This window comes from Ochotona curzoniae, unplaced genomic scaffold (genome assembly GCF_017591425.1).
Source record: "Ochotona curzoniae isolate NIBS_2020 unplaced genomic scaffold, NIBS_Ocur_1.0 contig_605, whole genome shotgun sequence".
NCBI lineage: Eukaryota > Metazoa > Chordata > Mammalia > Lagomorpha > Ochotonidae > Ochotona > Ochotona curzoniae.
This window is the reverse complement of record NW_024466491.1, coordinates 3801041-3828231: the sequence shown is the minus strand read 5'-3', so window position 1 is coordinate 3828231 and position 27191 is coordinate 3801041. Positions and strand designations below refer to the sequence as shown.

Genomic DNA, 27191 nt, shown 5'->3' with positions numbered 1-27191 from the left:
GAGTGGGGCAAGCCCAGCAGGAGGCAGGCAAGATTCCCACAGTGGCCATGAGGGACACCGGGTGAAAACCAGGCCCAGAAAATGCCGAATGTGCCCACTGGCCATCCTAGCGTCCCTCCGGAGCTTCCTGAACCTAAAGAGAGGAGACGTGTTTTACGCACTGGAAGAACCCGGCCCCTGTTCAATATTTATACATACAGAAATATATTTTTTTTAAGATTTCTTTTTATTTTAAGGCAGATTTGACAGAGAAGGTCTTCCATCCACTGGTTTACTCCCCCAAGTGGCCGCAACAGCCAGAGCTGAGCCGATTCAAAGCCAGGAGCCAGGAACTTCTTCCGGGTCTCCCACGTGCGGGTGCAGGGTCCCAAGGCTTTGGGTGGTCCTTGACTGCTTTTCCAGGCCACAGGCAGGGAGCTGGATGGGAAGCGGGGCAGCCGGGACACGAACTGGAGTCCATATGGGATCCTGGCACATTCAGGGAGGGGATTAACCTACTAGTCCACAGCGCCAGCCCCATATGGGAATGGTTGAATGGTATGGATGGAGGGCGGTGATGATGCAAAAGTTTTTGAGTGTAACAGAGAGATCTGGGGGCTAAATCCAATGCCCTGCGAGCATCCTTTGCTCACGAAATACCACCCAATTGGGGACCTCACCATCTCTCCCTTGGGTAGGAGGCAAAGCCCAAAATAGGCAAGTGAGGGCCAGACCAGGCACAGCTTCGTCGAACCCGTGTGTGACCACAGGGAGGCGCTGTCGGCACACGGCGTCGGTTCTCTGTTCACAGCTGGGCAGTCCCGGGAGGTGGCCAGGAGCAGGTGGCCGGGCCACTGAGGCACTGAGATTTCTGCAGCTCCTCCTATGGGGGCGGGGAGGCACAAGAAGGACAAACAGCTGCAGCTCAGTTGGTACCTTGAGACCACAACGTTTTGTGTCAAGTCCAACGTTCAGTAAAGGCCTGCTATAAAACAAACAAACAAACATTTTTTCTCTTTGATCATCATGCAAATTAAAAGTCCATTATCTCAAAAATAATGAAATACTACAACGATTTCTTAGCTTTCCCCCAGCATCTGCAGGTGGCTCCTACTGTGACACCAGGCAGCATTCTAAAATCATTGACCTTGAGAAGTGAATGATGCAAACCTGTTGATGCTGACGTCACCTGGAGAGGCTCTGTAATCCCTGCTTGGCTTGCTCCGCAGCGTGCTCTCAGTAACCTTCTATGAGAGGCTGTCTAACCTATTGACCAGTGGCAGTTCCAGCCCACGGGTGACCAAAGGCATGCAAACCAAGAGCGGCTGGACTGGGCGCTGTGGCCCCAGAGTGGGGCCGCCCACAGCGGGAAACACTCACCTCCCATGGCTTATTGTCTACAAGAGAACGGATCTGAGCTCCAGTTCTTCTAACAGAGCACATATGAGTCCCCCAGCGCGAACCCCTGTTCCCTAACCGGTCACCGAGGGATTCTGACACCAGACAGGTCAGCTGAGTGTCTCCCGTCAGCCAGGCTCTGTCACAAACAGAGGGGTGACTTCGGTGAAGAAGGAACTGACAACAGGTCCCGACGGGCCAACGGCAAGCACCTGCCACTTTCTCAAGACAAATGTCCAACGGGAAGGCATTCCTGATCGCAGCATGGGCAAGGGCACCAGGGAGGTGACCCCGACTTGGCTGTGGCTGCCAAGTCGGAGAACCTGAGGCAGGAACTGGGAGGCAGCACGGCTGAGTCAGGATGTCCGGCCACATCTAAGTGGTAATAGAAACTCGTTGGGGGTCAGTTGGTCAGTGTGGAACAGACTGTTAGACCAGGCAAGCTAGGGGGTAGACCTGCTGTCTGGGTGACAGGTGGTTTGGGTGTCAGGGTCATGGCAAACGTGCAAGTTTCCGATCCATGACATTCTGAATCTGCAGCTGATGTGACTTGCTGATGGGAAGGGGAGGCCGAGGGGGGTCGGTGTCTGGCTCCAAAATGAGAATGAACCTTCAGAGGTGCCCAAGGGCCGCCACAGCTCACAGACTTTGCCAGACAACTGCAGCGAGGCAGGCTCGCCCCCAGCAGGATAGAGCCCCATCGCTACCCTGGGGTGACGAGGATTGTGTGGCTCCCCCAGAGCGTCCAGAGGAGTGAATGACCCGCAAATATGGGCCTGACTCGTTGTGCCAGGAAGACCCAGAACGGGAGCTCCGGTGTGCGCTAGGAAGGTGGGATAGCCCCAGAACAGCCATCTGTACATTACACCCCAGCAGCTGCTCTTTGGGGTCTCCCGTGAGCCCCCCACATACACACATACCCTGTGTTAGAGCTCCCTTTTCTCCCCCAGAAAATCCAGGGACAGCTTCCGGGTCAGCAGGACCCCACCGCTCTTCACCAGGCTGCTGGCAGCCCACATGTGGTCCTCCGAGTCTAGATGAGTCTTCATCCCCGTGTCAGCTCTCCCCGAGGCTTCAACAGAATCCCTGCGCCCTCAATACTCTCGCTGTCCCTGGAGTGCTCCACTTTCCCTAGGGTACCCCTTAGAAACAGCCAGGACCGTCCGCTTGTCACGGCCTACTGTCCACACCGCCAGCTGGGCCAGGGCTTCCGTCTGTGCGGCCGCTGTTAACTTCCCAGCTCCCCCAACGGTGCTTGGCACACGGTAGGCAATAGGTTCCTAAGAGAAGATGCTAAGTTGGTCTTTGAATGTTTGCTAGTTACATTTTGAATATTGATGTGGCAGAGAGAAAGACGGACACAGAGAAGAGGGGGAGAGAGAGGGCCCTTTCTGGTTTGGGTCTCAAAACCCACAAGCTGGAACCACAGGAACCTCGCGCAGTGCTTCTGTTTCCAGAGAGAGCGTGAGGAAGCTAGGGGAGGCACAGGAGGTGGGGCCTGCTGGGTCCAGAGGAGGCTGGCACGCTCTTACCATCCTGGTGTGGCCAGTGGAACGGGACGTCTCGCTGCTCTCGGTTTCAGCTCCTCTCCGCAGGCCGCACAGCCACTTCCTGTATTCCATTCGTACCTGGAAGATGGAGGGACGCCCCAGAGGGCCTCGCTCAGGAGACAGGCCCCTCGCACAGGAAGCTACTGGTGCCCAGTCCCACTGCCCCGATCTCTCCGCTGTAGAACAGGTGTTCATTACAGGATCCAGTGCAGATTTAGGGAAAGGAACCCGTGTTGCTTTCGTACCCACCTACAGGAGAGGTCAAGGCTTCCGGGGGCAGAGCTGACCTCTCCAAGGCCATAGGGGCAGCACTTAGAACCTTCTCGCTTTTTCTCCAGAGCCCTGACCCCAGCCACTGCAGATTCGTCACAGCCCCCGTCCCCCCACTATCGTGGGTCATGCAAAAAAATGCTACCATCCCATCACCAGAACACATTGCTGACTTCTGGAGGGTGGGGAGCCCGCACATGAAGAGGGGGCACCCAGAGATGGGAGAGAAGTTAATTAAGCATCCAGAAGAAGCTTCACGCCACCATGCGTCTGATCTGCTCATATTTCTATCCCACCGCAAAGGAGAGAGTCCGGGAAACATCCAGCAACCTGTCCAACATCTCGGGCACCAGAGGGCTCTGCCAGACCTGACAGGCGCCGCCTCATTTCGATTCTCGGCCCCGTGAGACGGGCACCAGCCGGATCGGGGAAAGGACTGGGGTTGGAGTTGGTCTCTGTCCTGAGTTTAGGGCAGGGCTGCCCACGTCCCTGCCTGAAGCCCCACCTCCCTGTGGGTCCCCGCCTCGGTGAAGTCAGGAGCGACCACACGGTGGGTCTCCCAAGCTGGAGACCCCGGTGTGCTTGTCTTCAGGGTCAGGGGCATCGGGGGAGCAGCCTGCAGGCCAGGGGTGCAGAGGCCTGCGTGCCACCTCCCAGCACTGACCCCTGGCCACAGTCTGGCTGGAATCTTACCACCCACACAAGCGAGAGGCCTGGAGTGCGTTCCTGATGCCCAGCTGCAGCCCAACTAAAGGAGCAGGTAGGGGTGAACCATCGTTCTCTTGCACGCACTTAGAGATGGCATAAGGGGCCTTACCTGGCGGTTGAGGAGACAGTGCATGACAAAAAGCAGGAGCCCCTGCAGGACGTTGACGATGGTGAACAAGTAGGCCATGACCGAGCCGACCGTCTCCCCCATCTCCTCCACCATGAAGTAACCGAGGCCCCAGGAGCACCCCAGAACGAACAGCTGGGCAATTGCTTTGAACGTCATGAGCCTAGGGCCAGGGTGGAGAGCGAGAGGAGAGTGATGTTGGCACAGGTGGCTCAGCAGGTGCACGCAAGACCTCAAGAGCCTCGTGCCATGAGCTGTCCCTGGCCACTAAGAGCAGGGCCCTCCCCTACCACGGAAGAGTCTCTCTCCTTTGCCATGAGGGAGATGCCCTCTGGATGCCCATTCTGAAAACCTTGACTTCTTGACATAGTGCAAGATTTCTTCCAGTAAAGATAGTGTGGCATGGGGGTGCTGACGGCAGGCGGCTCTGTGCGTGTCTGTCTGTCCCTCGCACTGACTTTATCCAACAACAGGAGAATTTCTGGCACATCTGTGGGTTGCCACTGACCCGGCTACATCCTCACCTGGTGTCCTGGATGGTGGACACTTCCTTGTTAAGGGAAGAAAGCTTGCTCCTCAGAATCCACAGGATTTGGAAGTAGAAAACCAAGTTTATCTGCAAAAACAGTAGGAAAAATAAATGGGGTGTATGAGACAGCACCGAAGGAGGGCCCCCAACTTGAAAGGTGGGAAATCCTTTCGTGGGGCTTTGCAAGCACAAGATGGATGGACAGGCCCTGGACTCTCATGTGCCCATCAGCCCTTGGGAGGCCTAGTCAGGTGGCTATGGAGCTTTATCCGTTTTCAGGGACCCTGGTTCGAATAGGAGCGTGCTTTAGTAGCTATGCCAGACCAACAGGAAGTCCCAGCATGGAATAGGTTCTAAGGATTTGCTGAATAAATGAACGCAGTGAACTCGGATGAACTCAAACGAAGTTTCCAGAAGGGACAGCGGCCCACTGACTGGCGTCTTCCTCTTGTCTGTACTTCATTTCCAACATGTGCGGTTTGGAAACACACACACCCTTCGCCTGGCCAATCTGAGACAGACATACGCAAAAAGGTGATGACATACCAAGATGATGGCCGCCACAGGTCCCAGAAAGCTCCAGATGAACCCGTTGTCGGGACTGAGCCAGCAGCTGCGGAGAGAAAGACAGAGAGAACTTGGGGTGGATCCTGGATGGTCCCAAGACACGTTTCGTCTGCGACTTGGGTTCCAGAATGAGCCATTAGCTGTGTGCTCTGAGTACGAGTGTCTTAGGTGAGCTAGCCTGACTCTCGCCTCCTTCACACACACTTGGGAACCCTGCCTTGAGTTCGTATCTGTGACATTTTCTGTGAATCATCAACAGGGACGTGTTGAAGTCCGGATAAAGTTGGGGCAGCATTGACACAAGATTCCGGCCTGGAACCTCCCCGTGCGTGGACACAGGTGGTCTGGTTCTTTACGTAAGCGTGGCCGTTTAATGGTCGCCATGAGGAGACCTGTGGCCATGCGTCAGCCAGTACCGCGTCCGCACGCTACAGGGCAGCGTGGTCTGTCTTCCGTCACGGCTTGGGTTTATGGCAACGACAGGACTGCACTCTCAGGGGTCTTAGGAGGTGAGGACCTGGCCCTCCCCGAGTGTACACAGACGCACGTCATGCTTACTGAGTGTAGGTCCCGTAGTTTTCGTATCCGGCACTCGCACATACGATGACGATGACAGCGGGGACCCCGTAGCCCAGCGGGTACATGAAGCGCTTCCGGAACCTGCTGGCGCTGGTGTAGTTGGCCACCTGGAGGTTCCTGACGGTGAGGAACAGCCGCAGCCCCTCGAGCAGCATCCAGACGAAGGCGGCCAGGTACAGGAAGTGCAGGACGGCCGCCACGATGGAGCACAGCACCTGCGGGGGGCGGAGCGGGGGGTCAGTGTCCACCGAGCAGGACCCACCCACCAGTCCATGCCCGCCACACCCTCAGCCTCACACACGGCACAAGTCCCGTCACCACACCAGAACCCTGCCTGGTATTCCAGGCCCCTCCCCAGCTGTTGAAGTATTTGACGGAGTGAACCAGCAGATGAAAACCATCCATCTTAGGTAAGTTGAAACGTATCAAAACAGGTGGGTGGTAGCTCTGATTTGGAAAACATCTGGGTTATCCCCCTCAGGAGAGCAACTTTCTGCGGGAAGCCCCGGTTGCAGTCCCAGCCAGGATTTAGCAACGCCCCTCCTCTCTTTCTCTTCTTGAAGTTTACATCTTAAGCGTGGGCCCGGCACGGTAGCCTAGCAGCTAAAGTCCTCGGCTTGCATGACCGTGACAGTGAGAGAGAACGTGTTCCCATCACCCACCTGGGGCTCAGTTCTTCGGATGCCCGTGAGGAAGAGGAAGTGTGCCAGGAACAGGCAGAGCGTGAGCTGCAAGTGGATGGAGGTGCCGGTGCTGCGGAGAGCCGGGCACAGCAGGAAGGTGAGGGCCGCCAGGAAGAGGCAGAGCAGGGAGACGCCCAGCCCCACGTAGGTGACCGCATTAAGCACAGGGTCCTCCTGCAGGCCCCAAAGAGAAGAAAAGCCAGTTAGAGCATCCGCATCGACGGCCGTGTTCCCGACCGACCGCTGAAGGCTTCCCGTGGTCCAGCGCCGGGCCCAGGATCCTCATCCCTCAGCGCCTTCAGGATGGGGAGCAGGGCGCTGATGACAGCATGAAACACCCAGGCCTGCCGGGATGGAGGAACTTCCCACCAGACACCATATCCAAAAATGTAAACAGGTGAAATTCATTTGATCGTATGTTTCATTCCACCCGATGACGTTTTGGGTGTGTGTATAATCCGTGAAAACAATGTAAAAAAAATGTAATTGAGATAATAATGTAAAAAAATAATGCAGAAACAGTGTGAAATATTCAACACTATTTATTTTCATAATTCAAGCTGTGAAATGGATGTCTGTTTCACACGGAACAGCACACCCCAGCTGATGTGCCCCGGCCATTGTGGCCACTTGGGGAGTGAACCAGCAGATGGAAGATGTATTTCTCAGAAGAGGCAGGATGGGGGCCTGGGCACTCGGGCCCTTTTCTGCTGCCTCGCCAGCTGCATTCTCAGGTAGCTGGATTGGAAGTGGGGCACCTGGGATTTGAACCGATGCCCATGGGAGATCCCAACATCACGAGCAGAGGCTTAACCTGCTGTGCCACTTTGCCTGCAGCCTGAGTTCTTAATTTTTTCTGTTATGGCTTTTAATTGGTTGGGACGATATTTCTGCCAGCTCTGCTTTTAGACCAGAGATGGTCTCCCTAAGAGACTGTTGAATTGATCTGAACAATAAGACGCTGGACTCGATGCATGGTACATGCTTGCGATGAAAGCAGCATGACTGGATTTGAACTGTAATACTGCAATAAGGGAGGGCACGGGGGAATCTCAGAGCCTACGAAACGATGTCGTAAAATGAAATGTAACAATAATAAAAAGCCACAATGGCAACCAAAAAAAAAAAATTAGGACGATAGGGAGATGGATTGGAAGTAACGCAGCCAGGACTCAAACTCGTGTCCAGGTGGACGCTGGCATCTCATGTGGTTGCTTAAGCCGCTGTATCCATCCAGGGTCCCCACATGGGGTGGAAGGAGCCCAATGAGTGGCCATCGCTGGCTGCCCCTTGGGGTCTGCCTGCATCGGCACAGGCTCGCGGCAGGAGCAGCCCGGGCAGTAAGCATGGGGTGTGACGCCTTTGCCCACCTCCCCATCCTCCATCCGTCCTTGAGTCTGCATACCTTGGGCGTCAGAGCCATGAGCACAGCAAAGCTCGACAGGTGGGAGCAGCCGCACACGGTGTGGGTCTCGTTGCTATAGACGTGTGAGCAGCCCTCGGTCGACCAGCTTCCTCCCTCCGCTGAGACCGCCCAGTAGACACAGAAATACTTCTTGTTTGCACCGCCGTCAGTCTGTCAAAAGAACCGCGCAAAAGCAGGTGTCTTCACGGGCTTACCAGTTCAGCTTCATTGCTAGTCCCATAGCACCTTGAGTTGCGCGCTGGGCCTAGGGCAACATCTGGGGCAGACGGTTTCCCAGCACACCACACCTGCTATGGGATTTCCCCCCCACATGGGCGTCTCAGGTCCTTGGGGACTGTCCCTTCTGGCCTGCCACACCCCAGTGGCTGCTGGCAGAAGCTACAGGATAACCCTGCACCACCAGCCCCCTTCCCTGGCCTCTCTCCTTTATAGAATCCCAATGGCATTGTTGGGTCTGCCCGGCCTTCTTCCTGCTCCCCTTTTTGCTACACTGTATAAGCCGTAACTCTTTGAAATAAATGGACATTCCCTCATCAGATTTGTCTCCACTGTCTCACCCCTGGGTGGTCTCCAGGCCTACTGGACAGAAGCCCCCAAGTCCCCAGGCCACCCAGCACGTGGGAGGGGACGTGGCATCACCTCTCTTCCCAGCTCACAGGTGGACGCAGGAAGCTGCCCACACACCTTCTGGGGTGCGACAGCCTTCAGCTTTGCTCACCCGAGTATGTTGAAAAGTCAGGGACATGGGCTCATGCAGCTGGAGGGAGTGGCTCAAGCCGACGGTGCCGCTCACGATGCGGGAGCTGAGCTGCAGTCCCCGCATCCCTCTCCTCTGACTGAAGAAGGACGCATTCAGAACGTCCCCCAGAGACTGGTGAGTGATGAGGGCAACCACACTGCTGCCTGGGCAGACAGAACAGAGGGGCTGTCAGAGCTGTGGGGGCTTTGGGGGCATCTGAGCCACAGGGACCTGGTACATCCCTGTCTCGGGCAGTGCGCCACTCAGGTGCCATTGCCCTTGGGTAGTGGATGGGCAGCTGCTTTGCCTGGCCATGAAGATATCTGCGTCCCTCCTTAGAGGACCCGGGTTCGATGCCTGATTCTGGCTCTTGGCTCAGCCTCCTGCCATTAGACAATGGGAAAGGGCAGTGGAGACTCCTGGCGTGAGGTGGAAGTGAAGTAAGGGGCTTTATTCTGGTTAAGTTGTACTGTGTGACTTGAAATCGTGTGTTAAGTAATAGGTGAATAGTATTAAGGAATAGTTTATAACAAGTAAACATCTAGTCGCACAGAGAATAAAGTTAAGTTAGTGATAAGGTGGTAGCAAAAATGTGTGCGTGTTAAGTGATAGTATTAGGTAATTAAAGAAATTAAGGTTAAGAGATAGTATTAAATGGGTAAGTGGCAAGAAGGCAATTAAATCATATGTTGTGCTAATAATATTGAGTGATTCAATGCTAATCTAACTGCTGATTTTGCCTTCTGTGATAAGTGCTCAACTTACTGTGTAGGGAACGAAGGCAGAGCCATGACAGGCTGTGGGACAGCCTAGAAGTTTCTGTTTTCTAGAACTCATGTGACCACTGTCCAGGAAGAGGGTTGTCACCCACCCTAGGCAGAGCCAACCAATCAGGAGTGACCTGGAAGGGCTCTGGTTAACAGGTGGCCCAGGATTGACCAGTCCTAAATCCCAGCTGTGTCCGTTCACACAAGTTGTCACCTACTGATGGAGTTTAGCATTGTATGACAAAAGCCCTACACAAGCTATGTAAGAGTGGTGGGCGGGGTCCTTGTCAAGACTCCCACTGCGTTGGATGAGACTTGGACCCCAGCTCGAGTGAGCAATAAAGTCTCTTTGCTTGTGCATTGCTGCGTGTGGAGACTGTTTCACGGCTGGGGACAGATTCCGGACCTGACACTGGCACCCCCGTGGGATGAACAAGGATGGTGCCCCAGGCTCCCAGCTTTGGTGTTGTGGGCACTGGTGAGCAATCCAACAGACAGGCTCTTCATTTCCTGCCCTAGTTCTAAGAAAATACGATGTTTTAAAAATCAACTCATTTTGGGCCTGGCTGCATAGCCTACTGGCTAAATCCTTGCCTTGCATATGCCTGGAAACCAGATGGATGCCAGTTGGGATTTGGCTGCTCTATTTCCCACTCAGCTTCCTGCTTGTGGCTTGGGAAAGTAGTAAGGACAGTCTAAAGCCTTGGGACCCTGCACTTGTGTGGGAGACCCGGAAGAAGCTCCTGGCTCCTGGCTTCAGAGGGGCTCAGCTCTGGCTGTTGTGGCCACTTGGCGAGTAAACCAATAAACAGAAGATCTTTCTCTCTGTATCTCTTTCTCTCTGTAAATCCACCTTTCCAATAAAAATAAATACATCTTTTTTTTTTAAAAAAATCAACTCATTTTTCAGTCCCTCCCCCCCTGCTCTCCCACAGCACAGCTTTGAATAAAGAAGAATATTCCAGATTGGAAATATAAGAGGTCAGGGGATGGGATATTCCCGGGACTTTCCTGTCCACAGACAAGGTCTAAGCACATCATGGAACATACGTTACACCTGTTCCTCAAAGCAGACAAGAGCCTGGATGACAAATTGCTAAATTCATAGGCTGTATCCCAGGAGAAAGACTTTGCAAATCTGTGCGGGTCTCAACCCCCTCCCCTCCCACTGCCCAGGCCCATCCCCTGGAAGGGGAACAGTGGGAACCTAGACTTTGAGTCGCAAGGCTTGGGCGGAGACACCGTACCTCCTGAGGTTTGGAAGGCGCTGCAAGAGATGAGCATCGTGTTGTTTCCGGCTTCCAGGAGAATCTGCTCGCTCTCCTCGTGGCACTTCTTCGATTCATAGACTAGAAACATCAAGCAAGGGAGTCGCAGGGCAGCGGCCAGAGAGGGAGCCTGGGACACCCGCATGGCCTGCAGGCAGTGCCGGCGTGAGGCTCTACTCCCTGCTCACTCACATCCCAGGAGACAGCAGGGGATGCAACAGGTGCATGGGTCCCAGCCGGAGCTCCCAGCTCAGCCCGGGCTGTGGCAAGCATTTGAGAAACGAACCAGTGGACAGAGAAAACTTCCTGTCTCTCTCGCTCCTTCTGCCTGCCTTTCAAGTTCATTCATCAAGAAGGAGTTGGCATCGTGCAACACGGCTGAATAGCGAAGTGGCATGCTGATGCTGGCCACGGGAAGACAGAGGGTTGTGTGTGTGGAACGGGGGAAGTTTGCAATGGACAGTCTACAGAAAGGAGAGACTGTGGGACAGCGCGGACAGTACGGACTTGTCCTGGTGCTGACTGACTCCCGCTGCCAGGGCAGGAGAAGATGCCATTTCCTGAGAGTAGGGGATGTCATTTTCACACACACACACACACACACACACACACACACACACACACACACACACGGGATAAGTCCACAGTTCCCACCCACTGGGAGTCTGGCCCTGGAGAGTTGGTGAGGGGCTGGGCACCCCCTCAGAACTGTGAAGGGCTCCGCTTTCTGCCCGACCACGACCATCCATCACAGTCACCCAGAATCAAACTACCAAGGCAGAACACCCACAGGCGCCTGGCTGGCAGGCTGACTGGCTCTGGGAACATCTGTGCTCTTTCTGTGGGCAGAGCTGGGTCAGGGGCTGAGAGTGGCTCCCTGGTACTCCCCGCTGCCATCACTGCACAGTAGGGCGTGGAGTGTGGCCGGGGCTGTGGGCAGTTCTGACTTTAGAGTCCCAGAGTTCCCTACGTGCCTGGGGAGAGGGCGTGGCACTGAGGACTACACAGATCCTGTGTGCGGCTCAGGTCTCTGCAGTGGTTGGGGTGCTCAGTCACTAATGAGGGGGCTAACTCCGGGCACTGACCACCCAATCAGGAAGGCGGGGAGGCTGTGATGACAGCAGCTGATGGGGTCCTGCCCTCATCGTTGCTGACAGCAGAGTCACCCTGGCAACCTTGGGTGTTACCCTGGATTGTTGCCCCACTCTCAAGCAGCTGGCTTGAGCTCCCTGGCCCTGCCCAGCTGGAGGAACAGGCACTCCACCAAGCCACAGAAGCAACAGTTCAACGCTGAAAGTTATCAGGGAGGAAACCCAGCAGAAGAGTCTATCAATGCCTAAAACAATAAATGTACAGACCCAAGACACGTGACCAGATAGACTCCCCCAAAAGGCACATGCCAACATGTCAGCATGAAACGGAGGAAGAGGAGGTTGACAAAATGCCTGGAAAGGCATTCAAAAGAACAAGATGGCTTTCAAAGGAGAGAAACAAAAAGGCGAACATGTGAGAAACACACTTAATAAATAAGCCCACGAGGTCACGTGCTGGCGGGACCCAGAGCGCTTGCTGGTCTACCCCTAATGCTGAGCTGACCACACTCCTGCACACATCGCTGCACCAGAAGGAATCAGAAACAGAGAAATCTGCCTTCCTCCCTTGGATGTGTATGTGACGATATCATGGATTGCCACTATGGATGCCTGGGGCGAACCCAGACCCATGAGCCCGAGGAGTCCGTCGGCGTCTCACCTATTCCAAGCGAGGGCTTTTCACCCTTGTGTGGAGAAGCAAGGCTTTCATTCCACACGGCCAGCTCCACTTGCTGAAGTATCTGCGTTGCAGTCCTAGCAACCTGCTGTTTGTTCATGTTTCTGTTCAGATTTTTCTGCAAACAAACAAAACATCAGGTCCACTCTCAATGAAACCCAAGCAGGAAGATGCTCACAGGAGCCGAGTGAGCCCCAAGAGGCAACAGCGTCCATGCAGCTGCTGCTAGAGGGGGCGGAGAAGGATGTCTCAGCTAAGCACCGAACACAGGATCGTGTTCTTGAACTTGACACCTGCCACTGGGGCATTCTTAGCTGTTGGGGGTCACCCTGTTAACTCTAGGATGTTGAGTGATACCCCTTGTCTCCCCTACACTGGGTACCATCCGCACATCCACCAAAGAAATAGCATGTGACAGAGTGTCCCCAGACACTGCCAAGCAGCCCCTGAAACACACAGCACCAAATTTCCCCCGATGAGAACGGTTCCCGTTGAGAAAGTCATTGGAGTGGCTTTAGCATTTGAGCAGGAGCCTGACATGGCCAGATCAACCCGCTCTTCCCCAAGCCCAGGCCACATGCAACTCACCCAGACATTCCCTGGCGACTCCATCTTCCGATTCCTGTCCTTTGGGGGAGCAAAAATATCCGTTCCTTGGGATACAAGAGAGAGCACACTGTGACTCCTACTGCTTTCCCGGTTGGGTTCTTTGCCTGACGTTCTGTACCCATGTGAATCCCCAAGAAGGTCCAAATGTGTTCTGCCATAGGATTGTTTAGGGAAATGGTTGTAGGGATGTTGTAAAACCAAGTGGATATAGGTTGGCTAAAGGGTTCAAGGGCATTCTTTTGGGGAGCTGTGTAACCTCCCCTGTCTACTGATTCCTGGGCCCAGGGACAGCTTTATAATGAACAGCTTACATCACTGCTAATGCCAAGTGAGCAGAACTTCTGATTCATTCACACCCTCTAGGCTCAGGTGGTCGATGTGATGGAGCAATAGAGAACAGCCCATATCGGACCACTGAGAGCTTCCTCCCCCCAGCCACCAGCAAGGGACCAAGCACTGGGATCCATGAGCTTCAAAGGGTCTGAGTCCTACCAGCAACGGAGTGTGTGGGCTCGGAAGAAAATCCTGCTTCTGTTGGGTCTTCATAGGAAACCGTTCCCCGGGGCGAAATCATTTGCCAGGGCCACACTGTGATTGCAGTTATGGGAAACCCAGAGTCAGATCCCGGAAGTCATGCCTGAACTCCTCGCCCACCACAGAGAGGAGATAGTAAATACACACTGTTTCAAGCCACTCCATTCTGAATTAACTTGGTACTCAACACTATGTAACTCTTAAAACAGGTGTAGTGTAACTAACTGTTCTACAGGTAAAACACATGGAAGCTGGTACCTGGAAGAGCCAAAACTGCCATCCAGTATACTTGACGCAAACAAAACAAAACAAAATCAGGTAACCAAGTAGATATTAAGCAGACCAATAAATGTTGTGGCTGTAGGGAGGGCCAGGCTTCTTATTGTTGCAGACTGGAGTTATGAATAAGGAAAGAGCATGCATGGTAGCCAAAGGTCCTTGCTTTGCCGGTTCATGTCTGGTTCATATCCTGGTGGCCCTGCTTCCCATCCAGCTCCCTGCTTGTGGGCTGGGAAAGCAGTCTAGGAAGACCCATAGCCTTACAACCCTGCACCCACGGGGGAGACCCAAAAGAGGTTCTTGGCTCCTGGCTTTGGATCAGCTCAGCTCCAACCGTTGCAGCCGCTTGGTGAACAAATCAGCAGCAGAAGATCTTCCTCTCTGTCTCTCCTCCTCTCTCTGTGTATCTGACTTTCCAATAAAAATGAACTTAAATAATCAATAAGGAAAGAGAGAAGGTAGGACAGACCTTGGTGTTGGGCTGGACCCACCGTCAGCAGTCGGAGCTCAGACACGGAGAGATACAGAAGAATGGGGGATTGGACAGAGATGAACAGTCAGAGGGAGCGAAAAGAGATGGACTCAAAGAAATTGAATTTAAGGTAAATGAACGATAAAGAAGTGGAACAGCTCAGACCAAATAAATAAATAAATAAATAAAATAAAAGATGTTCTTTTGAAACTCCAAGGAAGAGAATCTACAGAAACATCTTGAGCATCAACAGAGCGACAGTCATTGATGACGCAGGCTGGAGGCATATCCTGGAAAACACCACCAAGGGCACCCCAGGGCTGGAGGACAAGTGTTGGCACGGAGCTGGGGTCTCTCATCCCCAAACTGGCAGGACTCTCAGCGACCCCCTCCCCCCTCCTCATGTTTGGAAGGCAATGAGAGGAGCTCTTACTGAAACAATCTGGATGGTCTTCGGTAAAGACGTGAGCCAACAAGTTCAGCAAGGAGGGGCTGACCACACTGCAGCTGCGGATGTAATATCCTGTCCCATTTCTGCAGATCGCAATCGGATAGCGCTTTACTGGCCCGGTCGGACACTCGTCAGTATCTACAATCAAGAGCAAATCAGTTGCAGCAAAATGGTCCCAACTGGTGACCATGGTGCTCAATGAAATACGCCAATCCCCCAAAGACAAATACCACCACCCCCTCCTATATAAGGCAACCTTCCTGCAAAATACAAGATCGTCAGATATACAGATAAACGTGTATAAACCTATATTCGTCCGGAGGAGCTGTGTATGGAAGACTAGCATCCCAAGAAGGAAAGCTATGTTGCAGTATGCATCCCTACTCCCTAATAAAAGATGAACTCTTAAATGTATCTTGACGATAGGATGCGGGACTCCCTGCCATTGTCTATACTTGTGATGTCAGGGTAGACTTAAACAGCACGATGATGGACTTGGGACCATTGCTGAAGGACTGCTGTAATAATGTGGGGGACATCAGTGAGGAGGAGGAGGCAGTGGAAGAAGCTGGAAGGAGAAATCCCTGAGCCTGTGGAAATGCATCGTGAAAAATTCTTAATTTTTTTTTTAAAAAGAGAAAATCGTTTCCCCTCCCCCAGGGTTTTGATATATCTCCTCCCCCCTAGGATCACTATTGCCAAACACTGTGCACAGGATCCGAGTTGATAGATCAGAATTGGAGGTCAGGCAGGGTTACCCCCAACTCGCTCGCTCTGCAGCACTTGGGAGCAAGAGCGCCTGAACCCACAGCTCGTGCTCCGGCAGCTTGCCTGCTGAGGAAGGAGCTGTGAATTTGGTCTGGGCTACAGGTTGACACGGGCTTGGGTAGATAAGACACGGAGCAGAAGAGCTACCACGCATGAGTGATGGAATTGAGACCCCACTCCACCCCCCCAAGTGTCCTTACCTTCACATCTCTCATGGGACTTCACAAACGTGGGCTGGAACCCGTCCTCGCAAGTGCAATGGGTACTGTTGTAGCATCGGGCATTTTCAGGGCACGCAGGACACTGAGCTGCAGGGAACACAGAAGACCATCACTCACCAGCTCACCCATTTATTCCAGAGGTGTTTCTCGAACGTCTACAGTGTCCCAGACGCAACAGAAGAGCCTCCAGCGAACAGTTCCGGGAGTGTCTCTTTTGCACCTTTCCGAAGCTGGATTCAGATGTTCAGAACACTTCCTCCCAGCCCACCTCTGCCACCCACACACATCTCGCCTGAAAGCTGAGTTTCCAACAGCCAGGACCTGTACCCGACAGCCTGCTCTGGGCATCAGATCCTATTCGCCCACACCGCACGTTGGCGAAGGATGCGCTCTGCCTGAAGGACAGCCTGCCCGGCACTCAGTGACTGACACCACTTCATCAGTGTTCAAGGAAACATGTCAAAGTGATTCCACTCTGACGAAGCACCTCAAGCAGTCAAGTTCCTAGACTGGAGAACCAAGACTCCCCCTGGCTGGGGTTGGGGAGTTGGGGTGAGTGTGTAGCAGGCAGGTGTGGGTGAGGTTTCCATTTTGAAACATAGACACAGTCTGGAGACGAACTCGTGTAACAAGCGTGTAACAATGTGAGCAGAGCTCAAATGGATACACTTGACCTTGGCTCAGAGGCACATTTTGGTGTCATGCATATTTCTCCGCGACTTGTGATGATAACAATAAAACAACTTCCTTATCTGTGTAGAGAGCCAACTGTAAACCACGTCTAATAGGTCCCACAGAGGTGCCCGCCTGTGAGGTAACAGGTCCTATACTAACTCCACCACTCCCTCCATCCTTTCCCATTTCCAGTAGCTGCTTCCTGGGGCCCCCTGCACCCCAAGACTTGCTCTCAAGTCCTTATCTAAGGCTAGCTTCTAGGGCAACCCAACTCAAAACGAAGCATTTCCTAGAATGACTTAAAGCCCCGTGTTGCGGGACAGGGGTTAGCATCTGGGCTCAGCATCTACCAAGTGATGCTTGCGCCACCTTGCCACCTAGAACCTTCCACCAGCAGCTTTGCCAGAGGACCATAGTCAAGTGGGGAGCATGCTAGTACTTCCTTTCTAGTGATGTCCTGGGCACTGAATGAAGCCAGCTGTGTAATTTGCCAAGAAAAGACAGGTGATGGTAATGATGGGGGGAGAGGCATCAGTTCTTGGCCATCTCCAGGGAGTTAGAAACAAAATCCCAGGACCCCCTGTGAATGCGACCCCTCCCCTTCCATGAGGGAAGATTCCAGATGCCAATTACCTTTCTTTGGGCATAAACTCACCTCCAGAGTTCTTTATCCCTGATATGGACAAAGTCAGCAGGACACCCAGGGCTGTAACAGAAACAGAAGCGGGTGAGGCAGCCGTGCTTCATCAAGTCGCCTGGTAACTTCCACGTTTGTGGTCACAGTGAGCTTGTGGGGGACAGTGTGTCCCAATCAGGGGGAACCCCCCTGCTAAGCCAGCAGTTCCTACGAGTCCAGAACTAACAACGCACGTTTGGTCTCCTTTGGAAGCTCCTCAGCGGCTCTCTATCAATCCAGACCTCAAGCCCTGCCCTGGGCAATAGAAATCGCAAAGAAACCACATAGGTTTTCTTCAAGTGTCAGGCAACCACACGTTTACAAAGCTGTTAATTTCAAGAATAGATTATATGTCACCCAATATGGCCAAGAGGCCATTATTTTAATAACTAACCCATCTAGATCATTAATAATCCTAGTTGTACTCACAACACACCTCCATTTATAATAACTGCATTGTCTTTGATTTAAACAGACACAGAGATAGGTGTGGCAGGCCAGGCAGAGAGAAGCTCAGAGCTTCCCATCAGTCAGTCCATTCTTCAAATTCTCCCAGTATCCCCCTCGACTTGACCAGCAGGAAGCCAGGAGCTTAGGAGCTTGGAGCCTCATCCTGGTTTTCCATGAGGCCATCCCCTGCCACTGTCCCCAGATGTGCAGCCGCAGAGAGCTGCAGAAAAGGTCAAGCACCTCAACGTGCAATGCAGATACTCCAAAGGGTGGCTCCGCTGCTGGGCCGCACACCCACCCCTAGATTGGTCACATTTTGAGTAGTCTGTGGCCACACATGGCTGGCGCTGTGGTATTGGACAACAGAGGTTTAATCCATGGTCGTCCAGGCTTTCTCTCAGATGGGAGGATGCCTGAACGAGAATCATGTCAGGCTACCACTGCGGGACAGCTGGACTGGAGAAGGACGCTTGGAGAGCGGTTTGTTTCTGCCACCTTGTGGTTGGGGAGACCTCCCAGCTAGCCTTCCATCCTTTGCTTGTACCTGCCTCCTCCCCTAAGAGATGCTAAAAGCTCAGAGCATAACAGAATAAAGCTACGGCCTGGTCTGCTGGTGACCACTCAGGAGCAGCCAGAGATGCGTCCCCTTAGTCTGCACCTGTCAGTGAGTGTGCGATGTGTCCCCCGCAAAGAGGACATTCTTTTCTTCTGTCACGGTGGAGGGCAGGGCAAAAATGTTGGGGAGACACCCACTGTTTTGGAAGAGCCCCCAGCAGGACTGAGCTCTCATGATTCATAGGGGCAACCCCTCCTTCACTCGCTCTTGAATCAGCCCTGCCTGTGAGACACCTCCACGCCTTCCTTGCATTTCCAGGGCAGTGTTCCCAAATAGCTCAATGTCCACACCTGTCCTGACCTCCATGGGGTTTCAGAGACGGCAAGGAGGATTCAGAAAGAACAGGTGCACACAGTTAACCCATCAAGACCATGTCACGGAAGGCCAGCATCTCAGGGATGAGGAGAGAAGGGGGGATGCGTGGCTGCACTCACCTGAGGCCCATGACAGGCAGCTGCCGCTCATAGCACAGAGGTACCGAGACAACAGGGGGAGAATCTCAGGCAGGTGATAGCCAACGTTCCTGGAATAAACAAGGATTGTAAGAACCAACTCCGGGGATGGACAGGGGGGCGGCTGGTCTCAGAGCTTATCAAAGCCATTCCCCATCCGCCTTTGTTTAGAACAAGTGATGATTCCGCTTTACACTCAGCTCCCTGTTGAAGTGCACCGTGGGAAGTGGCTGGAATCAAGTCCTTGGGGTTCTCACGCCCACGCAGGAGACCTGGGTGGGGTTGGAGCTTGTGAGGCATTTGGGGAAGTGAATCGACAGATGGAAGATGTTGATGTGGCTCCTTCTCTCTCTCCCTCTCTGCCAGTTTATCTTTCAAAGCAGGGAGGGTGCGAGGGAAGTGACGCCATGTGACTCCTCTTGATTCAAACTCCCACAAGGTGGGCCCTTTTGTTTGACAGCTCCCCATAACCTAACGCCCTGCTTCCGTGAATTTAACTTCTCCCTTTGCCCCAAAGAATAAAAATCCAAGGGGTAAAAAAAAAAAAAAAAAAAAAAAAAATCTAGAGAAATCTAGATTAAAAGAGCCCATTAAACAAATCAAACCAAATCATGTTTCAAAGATCCCACGGTTGAAGATTGTCTAATTTCCAAAAATACGATCATTTGTCCTTGGTCCATCTAGGCTACTGTGCCCAAAGGAAGCTGTTAGTATATTAAAGTGATTATATTTAGAGAGGACTCCAGGACGGGTGTGTAGCCTAGCAGTTAGCACAACAGCACCCCCAGCAGAGGACCTGGGTTCAAAACCCGGCTCCGGCTTCTGACTCCTGGGGCACAGCAGAGATGGCTCAAGTGGTTGGGGTCCCCACCAGCCACACAGGACCCCTGGGCTGAATTCTCACAGCCCTGGCCATCCCGTGTACTTGGGGGTGACCTAGCAGATGGGGTTGGCTGCTCTCTCTTCCTCTTCTGTCTCCCAAATATTTTAAACAGGGACGGGAAAGGCCAAGTCCGGACATATACTATTATGAAAATAACTGAATAGCAAAGGGGAAGTATATGTGATGACACTTGCAACATTTATGTAAAACAGACGAGGATAAGAAGAAGGTTGGCATACCCCATCGCATTCAAAATAGCTACATACATATTATAAATACACTTCCATAACAAGGCACCAACCTCCGTTAGCGTGCCTTATAGAAGGTCTTCAAAAAGTTAACAGAACCCCTATTCAAAAAAAAAAAAAAAAAAAAAAACAACTAGGGCCCGGCGCGGTGGCGCAGTGGTTTAAAGTCCTCGCCTTGCACGCCCGGGATCCCATATGGGCGCCGGTTCTAATCCCGGCAGCCCCGCTTCCCTTCCAGCTCCCTGCCTGTGGCCCGGGAAAGCAGTGGAGGACGGCCCAAAGCTTTGGGACCCTGCACCTGCGTGGGAGACCCGGAAGAGGCTCCTGGCTTCGGATCGGCATAGCATCGGCCGTTGCGCTCACTTGGGGAGTGAATCATGGGACGGAAGATCTTCCTCTCTGTCTCTCCTCTCTGTATATCCGCCTTTTCAATAAAAAAAAAATTAATAATAAAAATAAATCTTTAAAAAAAAAACTATGTGTAGATTTCAAGTTTAATATACAAAAAAAAATTGTACATAGTGTCGAGTTATAAGCTGAAATAGACAGACACGCCATACAGTGTCCAACACAGATATACACACCTGTCTCCTCAAATATTTACAGAAAAAAAAAAAATTGGGACCTGCACCGTGGCATGGTGGATTAAACCTCTGCTTGCAATGCTGGCATCCCACATGGGCGCTGCTGGCTCATGTCCCGGTAGCCCCACTTCCCATGCAGCTCCCTCCCTGTGGCCTGGGAAAGCAGATGAAGATGACCCAAAGCTTTGGGACCCTGCACCTGTGTGGGAGACCCGGAAGAAGCTCCAGGCTCTTGACTTTGGCCTAACCCTGGCCTAACCCTGGCTGTTGCTGCTCCTTGGGGAGTGAACCAGCAGATGGAAGCTCTCTCTCTCTCTCTCTTTCAAACCAACAAATAAAACTGATATAAAAACACACACTGCCCATCAGCGACCTGTTATCTCGATTCTCCTGCTGGAAGTTACCCCTTTGCGAGCGTGGGAAGCTGCATCAGGAGCCGCCCACCACTTGCTACACTGCAGCCTCTCCCACGGTACTCCGCCCGCACCCAAGCAGAAGTGAGAGCAGGATGAAGGGGCTCCCACGCCGGGACCCCCAAAGCAAGAGACACGGCGAGCTCTCCCGCGACGCGTTTCCAGAGAGCCCTTCCTTTGTGTAGACACGGCATCTCCAGCGAAGCATGTGCCCGTGGTCCGTGAGAAGCCCCGGGGCCCGGTGCCCACTTACCCTGCAAGGATGGGAAGGACTTGCTGCTGGCGCCTTCTGCCAGCTGCTCGCAGCTCGCCCGAGAGGAAGTGTCTCGCTGCTTATCTTGAGTCCTGGGGTTTCTCAAGCAGTGTGGCGGTGGGCGGAGAGAGAGAGAAGGCTGCACTGGGGGGTACGTTGGGATTCTGGGGAGGGAGGAGGAGATTTGCCTACCCACCAGGCCGCCCATCCGTTCCCCTTTCTGTGAAACAACACCCATAGGGCAGTCCCTGGGTGGGGACCCCTATGAGAGGCACCTCTAAAAGATGGAACTTGGCCATGGTGATGTTGGGGTGTTGGGGGAGAGAGGCCAGGCCGCAGGACGTGGCACCAACGTCCGTCTCCCCACTGAAACAAATGCCAAACGTCGCCAGACGAAACCCAAGTCCGTATGAGGACACCACTGCCCACCCCCTTGGCAAATCCCCCCAACTTGCCTATTTCCTAATCGGAAGCGAAGCCCGCCCTGCGTAATTACACTCATCGATTCGGCTGGTGGAATGATGTGATCTGTCTGGTTGGAAGTTGATCCGTTCTGGATTACAGACTCAGCAAATTCAGCCCCCCTCTGACCAACACCCCCTAGCTCAGCAACTGCCAGCATACGCATCATGAACAATTTCTATTTTTAAAAAATTTAAATTATTACATAGATGATTGTTGTGTTAAGGGTCAAGGACTACAGGAAAGTGGGTGAGATCATTGCTTCCACATTCTTTTTTCTTTCCCCTTCCTGCCTCTGGGGGGAGAGGGGAGACAAGGGGAGAAGCCACACCCAGCCTCCCAAACACCTCTGCACCCTGGGATGGAGGACAGACACCCGACGCCACCCCCCGGTCCTCGATATGGGCCATGCTCCAAGGGTCCTGCTCAAGAGGTTTTGATAGTTCCACAGTTGTGCATTCCTGCCGACCTCGCCACTCCAAGCACGATGAAATCTTACCAGAACCCACTGATTGACATAGTTCACCTTAGCGTCTCCGTTTGCCCAGATATTTACCGTGGGAGTTTTGTTCAGTGTGTTCTGTCTTCTGTCCTCATGGTCCCAGGTGTCCCCCACAGGCTCCAATGGGCTGTCGTATTCCCCATGTGCACCTGGATATGCTGTCCACTGCTCCGTCTAAGCCACTGAGGAAGCCCAGCTCTGACACATGCACTCCGCGGTCAGACCATGGACCCTGCAATTCTCTTCACGGTTGGGGTCCTGAGTCTAGCGATTCGGTTGGGGGGATCCCCATAAAAACTTCATCGGAGGCGATTCCACAGCTGATTCTTCTGTGTGCATGCCAGTACAGGGTCCGGCACATTCTGTCGCACGCACTGATGGTTGCAATTTCTGGGTGTATTCTGTCTCCACCCATGTCTTCTTTGTAAATCAATGAGTGTCGGAGCCCATCCCAGTCCTGCCCAATGCACACTTGGCCCTCACACACACCGGTGGGAGCTGCAGCCTAGTTGGAGCAACCCACAATAACCCCCACCAGGCCCGCTCCCAGCCCTAGTTCCCGTGCTTGCCAGTATGTACAGCAGACTGATCCAGTCTGTCGCCCATCCCATTCAGCTCTCATATATGTCAATGGGCACTGAAGCCTAGTTCAACTCAACCAGCCCCACTCTCCAACCCACACACCTGCTGGTGGGTGCCGTTCTCTGTCTAGCCAAGCCTGTCCTCAGTCCTTGTTCTCATGTTCACCAGTCAGAGTGGCAACCCAACTGGGAGGTGCCTACTGTTTCCTTATTGGGGCCCCCACTCCTGGAGCTTGCATTCTCCAAGTAATTCTGCAGTTTAATTTGACAAAATTTACACACCCCCCCCACCCCATGCCAGCATCCTCCAGCTGATGCTGTGACAAAGTTCAACCAACTCACACCCACTCTGGCTTGTGTATGCACCAGCAGTGTATGCCTGGCTTTCCCCTGATTCAGCCCACATGAGGCCAACAGGTATTGTGGCCCTGCCCAGCCTGGTCTGTCCCCATCCCAGCTCTCACATTCTCCAGTGGGAGCGGTGGTCCAACAGGGGAGCCACACACAGCCCCCCCTACAGGGCTCGCCCCCTCCCCCATGGCTCTCATGTATGTTAGTTAGGTGCTGTGTTCAAGTCTGGCGTGGCCCACCTCACCTCGGCATTTTTCAGTGGGTGCTGTAGCCTGGCCGGACCCGGTCCACCCTCAATTCCAGCTGACGCTGGTGGGGGCTGCAATCTAGCTCAGTCCAGCCAGCCCCCAGTCCTGGTCCTCATGTGAACTAGCTTGGTGTTGTGAGCCAGCCCTGCCCAACCCACATTCCATTCTGGTGCTTAGATTCATCAGCCAATGATATGAACTGGCTTAGCTTGGTTTGCCCCCGACCTGGGCCAAATCTATGCCAGCGGGTACCATTCCCTGGCCTGGTCTGGGCTGCTCCCTATCATGGATATTGTGCTCACCTGTAGGGACTGTGTCCCAACAGAGGAGTTCCCCAGGCTCCTCCATCAGAACCTCTTCCAGTGCCAGATCTCACGCCCACCGGTGGGGCCATGGGCCAGCCCTACTTAGCCCACCTTCTCTCCTAGCAGGAACAGTGGCCTTTGCTGACCGGCCCTCATCCATTCTAGTTTTTACTGTTGGGTGCTATAGCCTAGCCAAGTCTGGCCCACACCCAGACACAAGTCACACATGGCTTAGCGGGGCAGAGACCTAGCCTAGCCCGTCCTGCACCTACCCTGGTCCTCACAAACACCAGTGAGTGCTGTAGTCTGGCCCAGCTTAGCACACCCTGTCTCCCAGATTTACAGAGAGAAGGAAACACAGAAAGATCTTCCGTCCACTGGTTCACTCACCCAAGTGGCCACAACGGCCTGAGCTGAGCCAATCCAATCTGAAGCCAGGAGCTTCTTCCGGGTCTCCCACGCGGGTGCAGGGTCCCAAGGCTTTGGGCCGTCCTCGACTGCTTGCCCAGGCCACAGGCAAGGAGGTGGATGGGAAGTGGAGCAGCCAAATCACAAACCAGCACCAATATGGGAACCTAGGGATTCAAGGCGAGGATTTAGCCACTAGGCTATCACGCAGGGCCCTACCTAGGTCTTTTTTTTTTTTTTCCCCCAAAGAGCTGTGCCAGGCTGAAGCCAGGAGCTCACAACTTCATCCAGGTCTTCCCGGTGTTGGCTTAGCCCGTGTCTCACAGCAGGGCCCTGCAGTTCCTAATGGTATCACCTTTTTCTGCATCCAACTTGTTTTTGTAAATGGGGGCTGCTCAACAAAATTTTCCAAACGAGCAGTTACATAGATGGTGGTGTTGGTCAGCTTCGGTACGATCTCAAAAAATATATTGATTTCACATGTCAAAATGGCAGATAAACAGGGCTCGAGCCAATTATTACAGTGGTAGAGAGGTGGAAACTATCAGAAGTTAAAACTCAATTACGCGGTGCAGGTGCAACACACAGCACTGAAGCTACCATATGGAACACCTGTATTCCACAGTGGAGTATACAGCTTGAGTCCCGGCTGCCCCACTCCCCATCCAGCTCCCTGCCTGTGGCCTGGGAAAGCAGTCGAGGACTGCCCAAAGCCTTGGGACCCTGCACCCGCGTGGGAGACCCGGAAGAAGCTCCTGGCTTCAGCTTGGCACAGCCTCTGTCGTTGTAGCTGTGGAAGATCTCTCTGTCTCTCTCTATTGCTGTAAACTCTGCACCAAATGTTTTTTTCAAATAAACAAAATAAATCTCTCTCTCTTTTAAAAGAATTTCTTCATGAAATGCTCCCCCATTGAATCCATTTGCTGAACCCAAAACTTCTTAGCAAGTCGCCAACTTCCCACTCCTGTGCATAAGCAGACTCTGAGTGATCCACCCAGAAGACAAACCTTCCCTGCCGGGAGTCACAAAAAGGGGAAACCACATTGCAAGGAAGGAAGAAAAACATCCCCCTTCTGGCTACAGCCAGCCAAAAGCCCGGATGAGGAACACCCCTTCCTCCTTTGCGGGTTGTGCCAAAAAACAGAGCCTATGGAACTGTAAATAATAATAATAATAATGATAATAATAATAATAATAATAATAATAATGAAGAAGAAGGAAAAATTGTAGGCTCAGGACAAGCCTGACCTTGAGAGTGTCTGGGGACCCAAGAGGTGAAGACGCATCAAGTAGACCCCACCCCGCCACCCTCCACGCTCCCCACTCCTCACCCCTGCACTGCTCCAACGCCTCCACTAGGAGGAGACAAACACAACAGAACCCGCCTGACTCATCATAAGGCACCTGTTGTAGAATCCCTATAACTTACAGCTGCCTTCCGTGCACGGTCTCAGCATCCAGTCTCAGCCAGGCCCAGCTGGGCTACTACAAACAGCGGGACCACCTCAAGGCTGAATAACGTCGAAGGTTCGTTTTTCCCGGAGGAATGCTTCGAAAATGTTTGGAAGCCACGAATGCAAAATGGCCAAAATGGCCGTCTAGCTCAAGGAAACACAAGACAGCGGGCTGTGGAAAAGGAGGCTTTCGTTGCCCTGAAGTCTTTATTTACGCGTCGTTCAAAAGTCTTTTACATACTTTAGGATTCTGGGTGAGGTATCCCATCGCAGGTGGTCAATAACTTTTGAGTAAGTGGGTACCCCAAATTATTCAAGTAGAAGGATCAAATTGAGGAGTGGGCATTTAGCACAGCGGTTAAGGTGCTGCATGGGGCTGGCACTGTGACACAGGTTTAAGCCACCTTCTCTGGCAGCCCCCACACAGGCACCTGTTCTAGTCCCAGCTGCTCCACTTCCCATGCAGCTAATGTGCCTGAGAAAGAACCAGGAGATGATTCCAAGGCTTGGGCCCCTACAGCCACGTGGGAGACTCCCAAGGTGGAGTTCCTGGCTTCAGCCTGGCCCCACCCAGGAGGCTGTGGGCATTTGGGGAAATAAATTAGATCGCTGTGTATTTAACACATCAGTGAGGAGAGTGAGAGGATGTCACATCTAGAATGGAGAAATCTTGTTCTCACAGTCTCTTCTCCCTCTAGTGGACACAGTGAGTGCAAAAAGTGTCCACCTCTTCACCTGTCTCTGCAATACCAAGACCCAACTCCCAACTACAACCACCAAAACACTGGTGATGCCGCAGCCACATCCATACAAACAACCTTACCTGCACCCCGAGAGGCCTTCAGACCTCAGCGCCCCCACCCACGGGCTTGAGGCGGGCTGGGTTGGTTCCAGCAAATCATGACTGCAATGAAAGGCTGGAACCGGGGCGTCGTGACCACGTGTCCCCCCCCCAATCCCTCCCTGCAGGCGAGCTCGGATCTTTTTTTTTTTTTTTTTTTTTTAAAGATTTATTTTTATTATTTTTTGATTGGAAAGGCGGATATACAGAGAGGAGAGACAGAGAGGAAGATCTTCCATCCGATGATTCACTCCCCAAGTGAGCGCAACGGGCCGATACTTTGCCGATCCGAAGCCAGGAGCCTCTTCCGGGTCTCCCACGCGGGTGCAGGGTCCCAAAGCTTTGGGCCGTCCTCGACTGCTTTCCCAGGCCACAGGCAGGGAGCTGGAAGGGAAGCGGGGCTGCCGGGATTAGAACCGGCGCCCATATGGGATCCCGGGCGTGCTAGGCGAGGACCTTAACCACTTGCGCCACCGCGCCGGGCCCGAGCTCGGATCTTTTCTCACGGAGCCGGAAAAGGGAGCGAGTGTGGGCAAAGCTGACCGTATGCCTGGCAGGAAGGCCAACACCCCCACGGGGTAGCCTGAGATTGAGTCCCACTGACCCCATGCTCAGCTGGCCACCACAAGCACACTCAGATCCAAACCTGGAGAAGGAGGGGGTTGCAAAAGGATGGAGAGGGGATGTGGGGCAGAGGGGGACCACCAATGCCATCAGCACCCTCACACACACATACACACACACAAGTGACTGTGACATCCCCCCATCCCCTCTGGGCACTGGACAAGCCAAGCCCTGAGCAACCTCCCCACCTCCGCCTCCAGAACGGACCATGATGGAGCTTCCAGCTAGTGAACTTGACCTTGTTATCCAACTGCTAGGCACCTGCTGCTCCTGAACTAACTGCATCGTCCGAGTGGATCCCTCATCTTATTCTGGACGCCCAACCCAGGGATTCAAGCCTAGAGAAGCAATGAGGCAAACAGTCCAGACACCTTGGTCTCCCCACCTCTCCGAGCCTGCCTTTTCATCTTCAAAGACAAGACCAACCATTCACTCGCTCAACTTATTTATTCGGGGAAAACAAATACAAAG

The 27191-nt window shown here is 53.2% G+C and overlaps 1 protein-coding gene across 2 annotated transcripts; it reads right to left on the bottom strand.

Annotated features, from left to right (window-relative positions):
- Window positions 1-410: 410 nt before the first annotated feature.
- LOC121163295 (putative adhesion G protein-coupled receptor E4P) lies at window positions 411-22223 on the bottom strand. 2 transcript variants are annotated; one of them, XM_040990769.1, is made up of 20 exons: window positions 21963-22223; window positions 21441-21584; window positions 20945-21108; window positions 18546-18634; window positions 17025-17075; window positions 15674-15781; window positions 14688-14843; window positions 13462-13557; window positions 12949-13013; window positions 12343-12478; window positions 10570-10671; window positions 8535-8719; window positions 7796-7966; window positions 6370-6564; window positions 5687-5922; window positions 5108-5174; window positions 4557-4648; window positions 4015-4195; window positions 2910-3005; window positions 411-862 (listed from the first exon to the last, which is right to left on the bottom strand). In XM_040990769.1, exons 4-20 carry the CDS (start codon window positions 18574-18576, stop codon window positions 785-787), a joined length of 2046 nt encoding a protein of 681 aa, XP_040846703.1. In that variant the 5' UTR covers window positions 18577-18634; window positions 20945-21108; window positions 21441-21584; window positions 21963-22223; the 3' UTR covers window positions 411-784. The 2 variants fall into 2 exon arrangements, with proteins under 2 accessions (XP_040846703.1, XP_040846705.1); XM_040990771.1 differs by lacking the exon at window positions 21441-21584.
- Window positions 22224-27191: the final 4968 nt, after the last annotated feature.

Bases quoted from the DNA above. Each gene is read 5' to 3' on its own strand.
- LOC121163295 (XM_040990769.1), bottom strand. From the start codon at position 18,576: ATGAGCGGCAGCTGCCTGTCATGGGCCTCAG. The intron at 13,558-14,687 runs GTAAGAGCTCCT...CTGCAATCACAG, and splicing joins AGACCATCCAGATTGTTTCA to TGTGGCCCTGGCAAATGATT. The intron at 3,006-4,014 runs GTAAGGCCCCTT...TCCATCTTCCAG, and splicing joins ACTGTCTCCTCAACCGCCAG to GTACGAATGGAATACAGGAA.